This window comes from Vanellus vanellus (assembly GCF_965231255.1).
Source record: "Vanellus vanellus genome assembly, chromosome: 27".
Taxonomy (NCBI): Eukaryota; Metazoa; Chordata; class Aves; order Charadriiformes; family Charadriidae; genus Vanellus; species Vanellus vanellus.
The window spans coordinates 2262552-2274274 of record NC_138932.1 but is presented as its reverse complement, the minus strand read 5'-3'; the positions used below and the strand labels follow the sequence as shown (position 1 = coordinate 2274274).

The window sequence follows — 11723 nt, the reverse complement described above, 5'->3', positions numbered from 1 at the left end:
GGAGCGTCCTCCTTGCAAAGCTTTGCTCCTGGTGGCAAACGTTAAAAATTGTCCAATTTGAGCAAAAAGGTCCTGGACCTCAACGTAATCATTTGTACCAGTGCAAACAACCACAGTCCAGGTAGGAAATTCCTTTCTGCCGGGCTGGCAGCGTTTCACAGGCAATTCAACCTCGCGCCCGGCAGCTCCAAAGGTCAGGCACTATACCTGCCTCTAAACCCTGCAAACAGTTTGTTTTTCGATTGCTCGGCTCAGCTCCTCTGGGAAGTGGTGACTCCCTGGATCTCCGAGCACAACACCCCTTCACAGCCAACTTTGCCTCAGTGAAGCGTCGAGCACAGACGACAAACTCAGTGGCTCAGTGTGAAGGATCAAGGCTGCTTTATTGCAAAGGTGGACGAGTGACAAGTGCTGAAATGAGAGCTGGTGGCAACACGCGACCGGGAAAACACGTCCCTCCCATCGTGACAGAGACAGATTAACTTCCTAACAGGAAAATCAGACGTTTTTCACTGGCAGGGGCTCCAGGGCCCCAAAGCTGGCTGAATCGCGACATTTGAAGGACAAGGAATGGGGACTGAACCTCTGCAGGTCTGAGCACCCCTATCCCAGCCAGCTCACACTGCCAGGCTCGGAAAGCGCAGGGTTCCAGTGCGGCACCGATCACCCATTCCCCTCACGGGTGCCGGCGTTGGCAGCTCCGCCTGCTCTCCCTGCCCTGGCATGGGCTGCCTCAATGGAGATGCTTGTCCTGCGCCGGGCCTACACACACACTACCAGCAGTCCCCAAGCCCACTCGGACCTGCGGGGACACAGATTCAGCATTGTCTCAAGCTTGGGGACAGAGCAGAGAAAAGAAACGCCCTGGAGTTTGCCTGGAAGAAGCTAGGCAGCTCCGTGCGAGCGATCGAATGTGTCAGGATCGGCTGTTAATTTGTGCCCGGCTTTCCGTGGCTGCTCAAGCACGCGGCACAGCAGGAGAGAGCCCAGCCTGTCTCGCCCTCTGCTAAGAGGGGGTTAGCACATCAGCCGGGCTAATGAAAAGCAACTCTGATCATCCACAAGATTTGCAATGAGGGGAAGCACCACCTTCCTCAAAGATTTGTAGTTACTCAGGAGCCTGTCCTCCCGCCTCCCTCTCCATGCACGTCTTGAGGTGGGCCAGGACGGAGCAAATCTTCCAAAAAACGGGAGGCCATCAACAGGGAGGCACCTTCACATTGCTGCGAGGCCGGCAGAGGAGAGCAGGGTCAATATCAGGACCAGCACCCCCGACTGGTTGACCTGGGGGATCTTGAACCCCTTCCCCATGTCCCATGCCTGCAAGTGAGAAGAAACACAGTAGGGTTAATTCAACAGGGCGAGGACAGTCCCTGAAGGGATGTGCATGAAAGCACCACCTTTTTAATGAAATCTTGCAACACTGCCCCGAAAAACAGCCTTTGGAGTACATAGTAGAGGGAGGGCTGCAAGCGTCCATAACTGCAGGGCGATAGGCAGGGGTGTCCCTGGATGCAGGCACACGTGCTCCGTGCCAGAGGAAGCTTATCCCCCACCAACACCCCCACATCTATCAGCAAAGCCGCCCGTGAGCTCTCCCTAATCCCCAACAGCTGCAGCGCGCCAGGTTCACTTCAAAACCAGCAGCTGCTCTCCGCTTGCTTCTCTCCTGCTGACAGAAATAGGTTATAAAGCACGGTGCAAGCCACAGATCTGAGGCAGCGCTAACATCCCCGGGGGCAGAGCCAAGCGGGTGGGGGTGAGCCACAGCCCCCAGCACCCCCGTGTGCTCCCCTGGGGTGCGGCGCAAGCCATGGAGGCCAGGTTGAGCCCGCATGGCAGGGAGGGACACTGGAATGGGACCCCAGAGCTGGGTGTCCTCAGCTCCCAGGTAGGTTTGCACCTCTCACCTGACTTTAACCAAACCAAAGCGGAGCGGCTGAGGGCAGACAGGAGAGTGCACGCTTCCCTCCAGCCTGCCAGCAAGCCCCCGGGGCTCAAAGCAGAGAAGCGCCCGGGGCAGAGGCACTAAATCGAACCTGCTCCCCGTTGACTCCCCTTCTGTCGTCGACGGGCTGCGCTGCCGAGCGCAGCTGGGGGCCAATGCTGCTGGTTTCCTTCTCAGACAATTTAATTGGCATCCTAATATATATGCAGAGTCAGAGACTTCAGCACACATTCGACTCACGACCGTCTAAACAAGCAGCCGGTTATGACGGCTCCATTTGCCCAACAGCACGTCCATGAGCGTGTGGGGCTCAGCCGGCTGCGGACCTCGTGCTCCAAGACCTTGTCGGATGCAGAGTGCTTGAAAAGCAGATAATCGGCACCTGCAGCACTGCCGGCCCAACACTGGTGGCCCCGAGGACCTGCAGAGAGGGCTCCTCTTGCAGCACACAGCTATTGTTCACCCCAACAGCTCAGCCAGGCGCCTCCCGGCACTCTGACAGCACCTCATAACGGCTGCTCTCAGGCACAGGATGCAACATCCAACAGTGCTCAGGTCCCGTGTTTCCACACTGGAAACACTGGAAGCTGTCAGCGCCCGCAGCGTGAGCCCATTTCTGCAGTGTGGCTCTGCACGTGATGATCCCCCCACCCAGAGCAGGAGGATCGTGTCACGCTCCGGGCCAGCTGCCTTTGCAATTTGCTCCTGTAAAACCTAACCTATCTGGAACTACAGAAAACACAAAATCAACTACAAAAAGCAGCACGTCTTGTACTGTTCCCAGCAAGAAACTCTCAGCTCTGCAGCTCCCCCTCCTTCATCAAACACAGGAAGCTCAGCTAAACGGAGCTGCTTGTTCCACTTCAGCCCAGGGCAAACATCACAAGTTACTTTCTACGCAGGCAGCACCGTCTCCAACCCTCTGCCACACGTCTTCTGGACTCATTAAGTACTATAAAGCACTTGGAAGATCACAGCGCAATGGCTGCATGATGAGGGTGAGATAATGAGCAACATGTGGCACCTCTGCAGGGCTTGAGCCTGCAGCTCTGTGGACACATCCCCCAGCTCTAACACTGCTCCTGCCACCCCTCGTCCGTCTCCTGCAGCCGAGGAGATGCAGGGGGATGCTTCAGCCAGCTGTGCCGCCCGGTGAAGTACCAGCGTCGCAATGCTCTTTGCAACTTAAATGTATCCAAAAATAGCACCAAGGCTCTGAAGCACTTGAGGTGACTAATTCCCATTTCAAAGGGCACCTTCCCAGATGCCGCAGCTGGCACTCCCACAGCCAGCTGCTTCCTTTCCCTCGCACCCCCAGCCCCTCACAGGGGCTACTTACAAGGTGTCGGACTCCATTCCAGGTGTGGTAGGTGAAGGGGAAAGCCAGAGCGAACTTAGCAGAGTAGATGAGAGCAGGCCCCAGGCTGAGCGACTTCACCATGGCCAGGTAGTGGGGAAACTGTTCTGGGAGCAGCAGAGCAGCCAGACTGAAGAGGGAGACTCCTGAGGAAGACAAAGCCCGCAGGTCAAGCCAGCAGAAGTGTTACCAGACCCTTGCTACCCGCAAAGAGCCCCAGACCACCTCTGCATCTCTGGTTTGGTGACACAGCCTGAACCACCATCAGCTCACGGCAGCCCGTGGAGGATGGAGAAAGGCTCTGCCTGTCTGGTGGCAGCGCCAGCTGCACTGTGACAACATGCCCTGGGGTTCTGAGAACTCAAACTGAGGCAGCGACACCCTGAATCTGGGTCCTGCACCAGGGGCTGCCTTACCCATACAACACCCAGAGACCAAACTGGTCAGAGTTCATGCAATTGCAGCCAAACCAGCCCAAATTCAAGGTTAAAGGGACAACAAAGTTCAGAAATGTAAGGTGGCAGCTCTTCAACAAAGTGCCCAGATCTGCATTTCCGGACAGAAAGCCCTCTGCCACCAACCGCCGACACAGGCAACGATGTACCAAGGCCACCTTGGCAGGGACCAGCAAAGGAACCGGCAGACAGAGACAGCCTGACACACGTGGCTGCACTAGCTGCAGGAACCGCTGCAGCTTCTCCTCCTCATTTCTAGGCCAACAGGGTTGCTCCAGATGGTGCTGCCAAAAGAATGGGAACGATCGCAGCCAGCAGTCAGCCAAGTCGCGATTCACCCTCCACTCAATAGCGCCTGATTACACTGCGGCACGCAAGCTCAAGCGCCTGGGCTGAGGCCGGCGCTGGCAGTGCGAGTCAACCAGCTGCTTCCTCGCTCAGCCACTTGTCTCCTCAATGGCCTTTGTGTTCGCCCTGCAAGAAGCGCAGGAAGTCAGAAGCTCCTGTAATTACAGGCCTTGACGGAGAGGAGTTGAACACTTCCCCCTCCTTCTCCTGGCTGCTGAGCTGTGGTCAGCAGAAGTGATGTTCCTTCATGCTCAATCGGCCTGGGAAAGGGATGATTTCCCCTCCGGCAGAGGCTGATGGATCAGAGCTGAAAAGGCAACAGTGAACCTGCCAGCTCAGCCCATCTGACGGCAAGCTGAATGGGGACTGCGGCCCACGGGGCCAGGCATGTCCCGAGCTCCTGGAGATAAGATCCCGAGGCCGGGTGGTGCCAGCACAGCTGCCATGCAATGCCTTGGATCTGTGCACAGAGCAGGGCATGCAGCCACCCCGAAGGAGGCAGCTAGGGTCACAGGGTGCGCGCAGGCAAAGTCACCTTGCCATGCTCAGAGCAGGCAGCCATCAGCTGCTCTCCTGCAGAGGACGCGTGCCACTCTTCGCAAGGCAGAGCTGGGCACAAGCCGGCTGGCCTGGGAGGAGCAGAGCCTGAGGAGAGAGCCGAGCCCTCCCCAGGGCTCTGCTGTGCGGATATGGGAGCAGGAGGGCACGTGGGTGCCCTTTTCTGAGGGCCCAGCTCCCAGTCCCTCACAGCAGGTCAGGCTGGGAAGGGCAGGCTGCAGCCCTCACAGCTCTCTCTCACTCTGCCAAGTGAGGAACACAAGTTCTCAGTCTTGCACATCTTTTCTGAGTACCTTCACTCTGTCCTGCAAACACCAGCCCAGCTCCCCCCTCTCAACAGGGAACTACCAGAGAAGCACCTTCCTGCTGCCATGAGAGGGCATTAATGGAAATAAAACAGCCTTTCACAGTTAGACGTCCTATCACTTAGTCAAACCATGCAAGTCAAATTGCTGGAAGTTTATCGGTTTTGATGCTGGCACTGCCTTCTCCCCCACCGGGATCTCTGGGAAAGCAGCAGCCGTTCCCAGGAAGCTGAAAAACTCCACCTGTGCTAAGGAAAATTCGCTGAGCTCTGCCTGTCTGTCTTTCCCTCACACAGGGTCTCCTGTAAGGGTAAACCAGCAAAAAACAGCCACAGAAGAGAAGGGCTGAGAACGGGAGCAGCTGATTGGCCTTTTCCAGGCTGGGGAAGGCCCCAAAGAAAGCAGCCGGGCCAGGCCAAGTGCTGCAAAGGCTTTGAAGGTTTTTACGTACAGGGGAGCATCACTCCCTTTGCAGGACTGGAGCCACTCGCAGCACAAGAGGGCCCAGAGACAGAGAAACAGGGATGGGGAGATATTCAGGGTACAGAGTGAGCACAGGACAAAGTGCAGGTTTCCCAGGAGAAAACCCACTGCTGAAGCTGGGGGACAGAGGATAGAAAACATCCGTCTGGAGTCATGTCTCCAAAGCAGTCAGAGGGGTCTTCCCTCCTGCAACCCCCACCCTCCATCGCCACGAGCAGGTGGGAGATGCACAAACCTAAGCTCAGCACAACGCCGGTGCCCCGGTGCGTGATGGACATCGCCATGGGCAGGGACCACCTGAAAAACAACCAACCTCATCAGTACAACAGGGCACAACACCAGGGAGGCCTCGGGACAAAGCACAGCCCGTCTATTCCTAGACAGCTCCGTGCTGCTGGGCGGGTATTTCTGCACTCAGAGTTATTCAAGGAATCCAGCCAGAGCAAAAGGGGAGAGATGGGGGAATTTGCAGAGGCAGCTTGGGAATGGCAAATGCCACTGGCACGGGTTTGGGAAGGGGAAGGGCGTCTGCTGAGAAAGCTTAAAGGGAGATGAAACAGGAGAAGACTGTAATGCTCCCGCAGTTGAGGAACAAAGGGCATCCAGGCTCACAGATAAATGAGAGAACCTGGAAAAGTACCGGAGGTGGCCCCAAAGAAGCCGTCACCTTTCTGAGGAGGGAACCGGAAAGCCCGAAGTTGGCCTCCTGCCTCAACCTCCGAGGACTGCCAACTCCACAGCGGGACGCACCGTTCTGTGCAACTGCCCTCTGTGGGAGCACCTGCCGTTCAGCAAAATGCTGCGCTGCACCCCAAGGCGCAGCTCGGGGGGGACTGTACCCCTCTGCAACACCCCGTATGAAAACAATGAGTGTCATCACCTCCCTGGGGGAGGCTGTGATTCCCCCACACAGCTCAGTCTGTTCACAGTGCAATTTAGAGGTTCTCCGTGTCCTCAGCCTGAAGGGACAGTGGGAATGCGCACAGCCCTCCCACCCAAGTGTGCCTCTGGGGATGGGGCTGTTGTGTGCCAGAGCCCAGTGGTGCCCTGGTGCAAAGCTGAGGAGGCCAAGAGGCTCTTACTTGTAAATGGTGACATGAGGGGACAAGGGACGTTTGGACTTGGTGTTCTTCTCCCAGAAGCGGGCCATCTCCTCCTTGGCTGTCGTACCCATTGGGACAACACTGCAAAAGAAGAGGAGATAGGAGGTGCAGGGAGGTGGGCAGCGTTTTACCCCTGCTCGCTCCACTGGGGTTTGCTGTAGCAGCTTTCCATCTTGCAGGACGCAAGGTCCTGGCTGACCTTGACTACAGCAGCACAAAGAACGGTTCCAGCTGTGCACAGACACAGGTAAGGAGCAGATTGCTGCCAGCTCTCACGAGTGAAGAATAATAATAGGCAGGATAGGAAGCTGCTGCACTGGAATCCACTCAGCCAGCGGAGCTGAGCTGAGCCCCACCCCCAGCACCACCCAAATCAGGGTATAGGATATCAGATAACACATTATATAATACTGATAACATGCAACCTGCTCTTTACTGCCGTGGTAATTGCACACTGTACCAAATAAAGAGCTTGTAATTTAATGTTCCCGAGATTACACAGCAATTACACTTACAGCCCAATTTAGCAGAAAATAACTATTTCTCCCTAAGCCCGGCAGCACAAAGCGCAGGAACAAGAGGGCTTCTGCAGCTCCCATCCCTCCTCAGGTGCAAAGCTGTCGCGCAGAGCAGCACAGAGGGGTCACAGGGGTACCGCCGCCCCTATGACAGACCCAGGCCCGCCTCAGCAGCCATCCATGCTCTCCCTTCATCCCCATCCACAAGCCCCAGCCCCTCCGTAAACAGGCTGTGCCCTCACAGTGGCATGAGGCAGTAAGTGCCCGGTCAACACATGGCGTTGATTGACCGAAATTACTAAGCGGATGGAGTGCATGTATGCCACAAAGCCTTAGACAGGATCCCGCGGGAAAGAACTTAATCCCGTTACTCTCAGTAAAACCTCAGACTCACTGTCGCACAGAAAGGCTGGGGCCAAGCCGAGCCAGCAGGCATCGCCGACTGACACACCTGCAAGAGAGAAGACAGAAAGGCTTTGTGAGTGCCAAATGAATGCCTGAAAACGCCAGCAAGACAGGGCCAGGGAGGGGATTCGCCGCTTTGGTGTATCTTCAGTTTCTCAAGATCAACCTTTACACAAGAGGATCTGGGCTGTTCCTTGACAAATGTTCTCTCCCCTACACTGAGCTATTAACTAGAGTCTCTAGACTCTGCCCGGGGGTTCATTCTTTATGACACCCTGCAATTAGTTGCTCAGCTATAATACCTTGTTTGTAAGACAGACATAAACAGCACTCTAAGCTCACAGCTACGCTGAGGCAGTCCATTTTTCACTCTCACTACAGCAATTATCGGGGCAGGTGGCACCCGTCCCCAGAAAGGCACATCTGCAGAGTTTTGCAGAAAGGGCTGGTTCAGGACACGGCTCTCCACGCATCCGAAATGAAGACATCACCTCCCCTGCCTCCAAACACTTGTTTTCATTACAGCGTTTCACCACCGCCGTTCATTAAGGTCTGAGCACCAGCGGGATGGGAGGTCGCTGTCACAGCCCAGCACACACAGTGTTTCAGCCGCGCCAATGCTCGGGGCAGAAGGTAAAAAGGGATTTTGTGGCACCCGAAGGAGTGGGTGCTGCTCTCTGCAAAGCGACTGTAGTAACCGCGACTCTGACATTCAAGGGCATCTCTCCAGGAACAGGGAGGAACAGGCCCCCGGCCCAGCGCAGCTCGAGTGTTTGCAGATGTGGGCTGGAATCTGCGGCGCCCGCTTCTCTCCAGGACAAAGCGTAACAGGCAGTGCTGCCTTTCCTAACAACACAACGGGAATGAGGTGTGTAATAACGTTTGGCGTGCTCATCTGCAGCACAGCGACAAACACTAATTAATCTTCCCAAACGCACAAGCATCTGTACCAGCATCTCCCGCTGTTTTGTTAACAGTGGGAGACAAACAGACCTCTGCTGCTCTTCAGTTGTCCTACAGCCGGTCTCAAGGACACGGTAGGAAAAACATCTGGAGGTCAGCTCTTCACCAGGTGTAAATGCAAAACAAAAGTCATTATTATTAACCACTCCAAGTTCCTGTGTAAATGATTGTTAGGATGTTTCCTTTCAAAATCCTCCCTCGCATTCAAAGGCTGGACTTGAAACACAGCAGGTTTTTAGGAAGGCATCCCAGCTGGATGCATGAATTTTCAGCAATGCAGAATTCAGCCCATGCTGCAGTGCAACATTTACAATTGAAAACACTTCTTTGAACCATCTCTGGTTTATCAACGCCCAGCCTGACATGCAGCCTGACAGCGAGACCGAGGGCTTCAGGGGGGCACAGCAACAGCTGAGCTTGGTCAAACCTCCAAGCCCATCATTGTGTCTGAGAGCAGACGACAACAGATCCCTGGAGAAAAGTCTCAGGAAACACATGGGAGCACCCCCACCAGGTGCAGCTCACCCACTTCCCAGGCCAGAGGGTTTCAGTCCATAACAAATGGCATTGTCACCTCCTGACCCCCCCAGCTTCCAGCAGGAATTCTCACAGCTTAACCAGTCACAGAGAATTTGCTCCCTGCTTGTCCCAAGCCCCCACGGACCAGCGTTGGCTGCCACCTCCCGGAATCTGGGTAGGGGAGAGGAGGTGAACGATAAATCTCTATCCGCAGCCCATTAATGATTTATACCCCACGCTCGTACCCCCTCAGTCCTCTTTTCCAGATTAAAAGGCCCGACCTACTTCATCTCTCCCTGTACAGAAGCCACTCAACACCTCTTCTGGGGGCTGGGGCAGTGGAAGAGGGAGGGCTGGCTCCAAATCACACACAATATTCAAAACAAGAATAAAATCCACAACGCGTTTGCATTTTTTCAAAGCTAAACTCCCCAGCAAGAACTCCCCATCCTCTTGGCTCGATTTTAATTTTTTTTTTCAGATGCAAAGCGTTACATCTTGCTTCAGTGCAACGACTACAGCTTGCAAAACACAGCCCTCCAGCTAAGCAATCAAGGTCACTCTGTACCAAGGACCTGTCGTCTTCATTATTTATCATTCTCTAAGTTGTTGCATCTTCTCCAGCTCTCCCTCCATTAACTTGCATTTTCTTCCAGATCACTGATAAACATGTTTTTTTAAAAAGAAGAACTAGCCCTAAAAGAGGATCCTCCAGAACCCCACTGAGAGCTTCCCACAGCACCCCAGCCAACTCCCACTCTGCCCCGCACCCAAGGGTGCAAAGACTCAGGGGACCCCTGGATGGTGTTGGTTATCAAGGACTTTACAGAGTGCAGCCGCTCACGCAGGGCTGGAGAAGGACAAGTGTAAAGCAGCAGCTCAAATCAGACGTCTATAAACACCCAGCAGTAGAACAGCACCAGCTGCACACACCCCACCACACAGCTCCGTTATCTCAGGAGGAGAATTTCAGGAGTCGCAGGCGACAGCTCTGGAGCAGCATCAGCTCAGCGTCACATCGATGGACGTTGTTAACATTTATCCTGCAAGACAGGTCTATAAAAATCACTCGGATTTCGCCACAGAAGAGGCAAATGAGAAGCTATTATATATGCTTTTTCATCTGACAAGCAGAAGCAGACACGAGATGAAGTTATCAGGTGCAGGCTGCAAACCAGAGCAAGCAACTTCTCTCTTGTTTTTCAAGCAGCGGCTGCGGGGCACCCACCTCAGCAGGTATCACAGCCCACCCCGCCCGCTGCCGGCAGATCCTGCTTTTAAACAAACTGGCACATGCAAAAAAGAGCTTTCCACAAAAGCATGACGGCTCCAACTGCTGCTAAAAAGAGAATATATTAAGAGAATGAAATCCCAGACACCGTCTCCAGGCTGATATCAAAGAGAACGTTGGGAACAGGGGGGCTGGGAAGGAGACGGTCACAGCCTCGAGGAGGCACAAAGCTTTCCAGTGGGGGTGGCAGATGGGAAGAGGCACCTTCAGGCCAGGTGAACACAAGGCCCCTCCCCATCGCTGGTTAGCACCCCAGGCACGGCGGGACACACTCCCGCACGGAACCACTGAGCTCCTACAAAGCCACTAACACCCTGTTGGGTGGCCCTGCGAGGTGGGGGTACCCCCTCCCAGCACCAGCTGGGTGGTAACATGGACATTTGTCCACCCAGTCAAGGCCACCGAAAGCCACAGGAGAGAGGGACGGGGAGTGGGAAAGAACTGGCCTGCCCTCCTCAGCCGCACTGAACCACCCGCCGCCGCCGGGCTGGTCTCGGCCCTACAGAGCTCCCAGACCTCGCTTCCCCCCGCCGCAGCCCCGGGGGGGGCGCGCAGGCTCCTGCTCCCCCCGGCTCCATGCTTCACCGTTGGCACCCCGGGGGCTCGCTGCGGCGGAGGGGCAGCGCGGTGCAGCCGCCCGCGGGGGGGGGGGGGGGGGGCACACCTCACCGCCCCCCTGCGGCCGCTGCACTGTGGGGGGTGGACTACAGGGACACGGGCCCCGGCCTCCGCCTTAAACACACCGCGGGACGGGTCGGCGCTTCCAGAGCCCCAGCGAGCCCCGGGCAACCGGCCGTGCCCAAGGCGGGCCCGGGCCCTGGGGCTGTCGCCGGTGGGGCGACGTGGCCCGTCCCCGCACCGGGGTCCGTTACCCACACCCGGGCCGGGGGCAGGAGTCCGTCCCGGGACGGGACACCCCGCGGCCTGGCTCGCCCGGGGCCCCCCGACGCCCCCCGCCCCTCCGGGCAGTCTCCGCCCGGCGGCACCGCGGTCCATCCCAGCGGCGGGACAGGGACGCGGCCCCGCCGGGACGGGACAACCCGCTCGTCCGCCCGCGGCGCCGCGCAGCCGCTCCCGGTGGCGGCGGGTCCCGCCACGGCTCCCGGCCCGGCCCTCCCGGGAGTCACCTCAACGCCAGCGCCGCCATCTTGGAGCGCCCCGCACGCCGGAAGCCGCCGTGACGCACTTCCGGCCCGGCGGCCCGCGGCTGCCCGTTACCCCCGGGGCTGCGCGATACTGCGGGGCTGCCCGTTAACCTCCATTACCCCCCCCCTCCCCCCCCCCGGGGCTGCCTGTCACCTCCAGAGCTGCCCATAACCCCCCCGTTACGCCCTCCCGGGGCTGCCCTTTACTCCCTCACCTCCCCCTGAACTCCCGGGGGGGCCAGGACGGGGGCTCCCCGGTTCCCCGGCCCACCGGGACCCTCACGCCCGCTGCTGCAGCCAGCGGTGGACATCCCATCCCCAGCTG

At 57.0% G+C, this 11723-nt stretch overlaps 1 protein-coding gene across 1 annotated transcript; it reads right to left on the bottom strand.

Moving 5' to 3' along the window:
• Positions 1–357: 357 nt before the first annotated feature.
• Positions 358–11422, bottom strand: SDHC (succinate dehydrogenase complex subunit C). Its single transcript, XM_082495906.1, has 6 exons — positions 11381–11422; positions 7470–7526; positions 6537–6638; positions 5690–5751; positions 3288–3451; positions 358–1320 (listed from the first exon to the last, which is right to left on the bottom strand). The coding sequence occupies exons 1-6, from the start codon at positions 11398–11400 to the stop codon at positions 1216–1218; spliced, it is 510 nt and encodes a 169-aa protein (XP_082352032.1). The 5' UTR covers positions 11401–11422; the 3' UTR covers positions 358–1215.
• Positions 11423–11723: the final 301 nt, after the last annotated feature.

Bases quoted from the DNA above. Each gene is read 5' to 3' on its own strand.
- SDHC (XM_082495906.1), bottom strand. From the start codon at position 11,400: ATGGCGGCGCTGGCGTTGAG. The intron at 3,452-5,689 runs GTTTGTGCATCT...TGTCTTCCTCAG, and splicing joins CGGCGTTGTGCTGAGCTTAG to GAGTCTCCCTCTTCAGTCTG. The intron at 1,321-3,287 runs GTAAGTAGCCCC...TCTCACTTGCAG, and splicing joins GGAATGGAGTCCGACACCTT to GCATGGGACATGGGGAAGGG.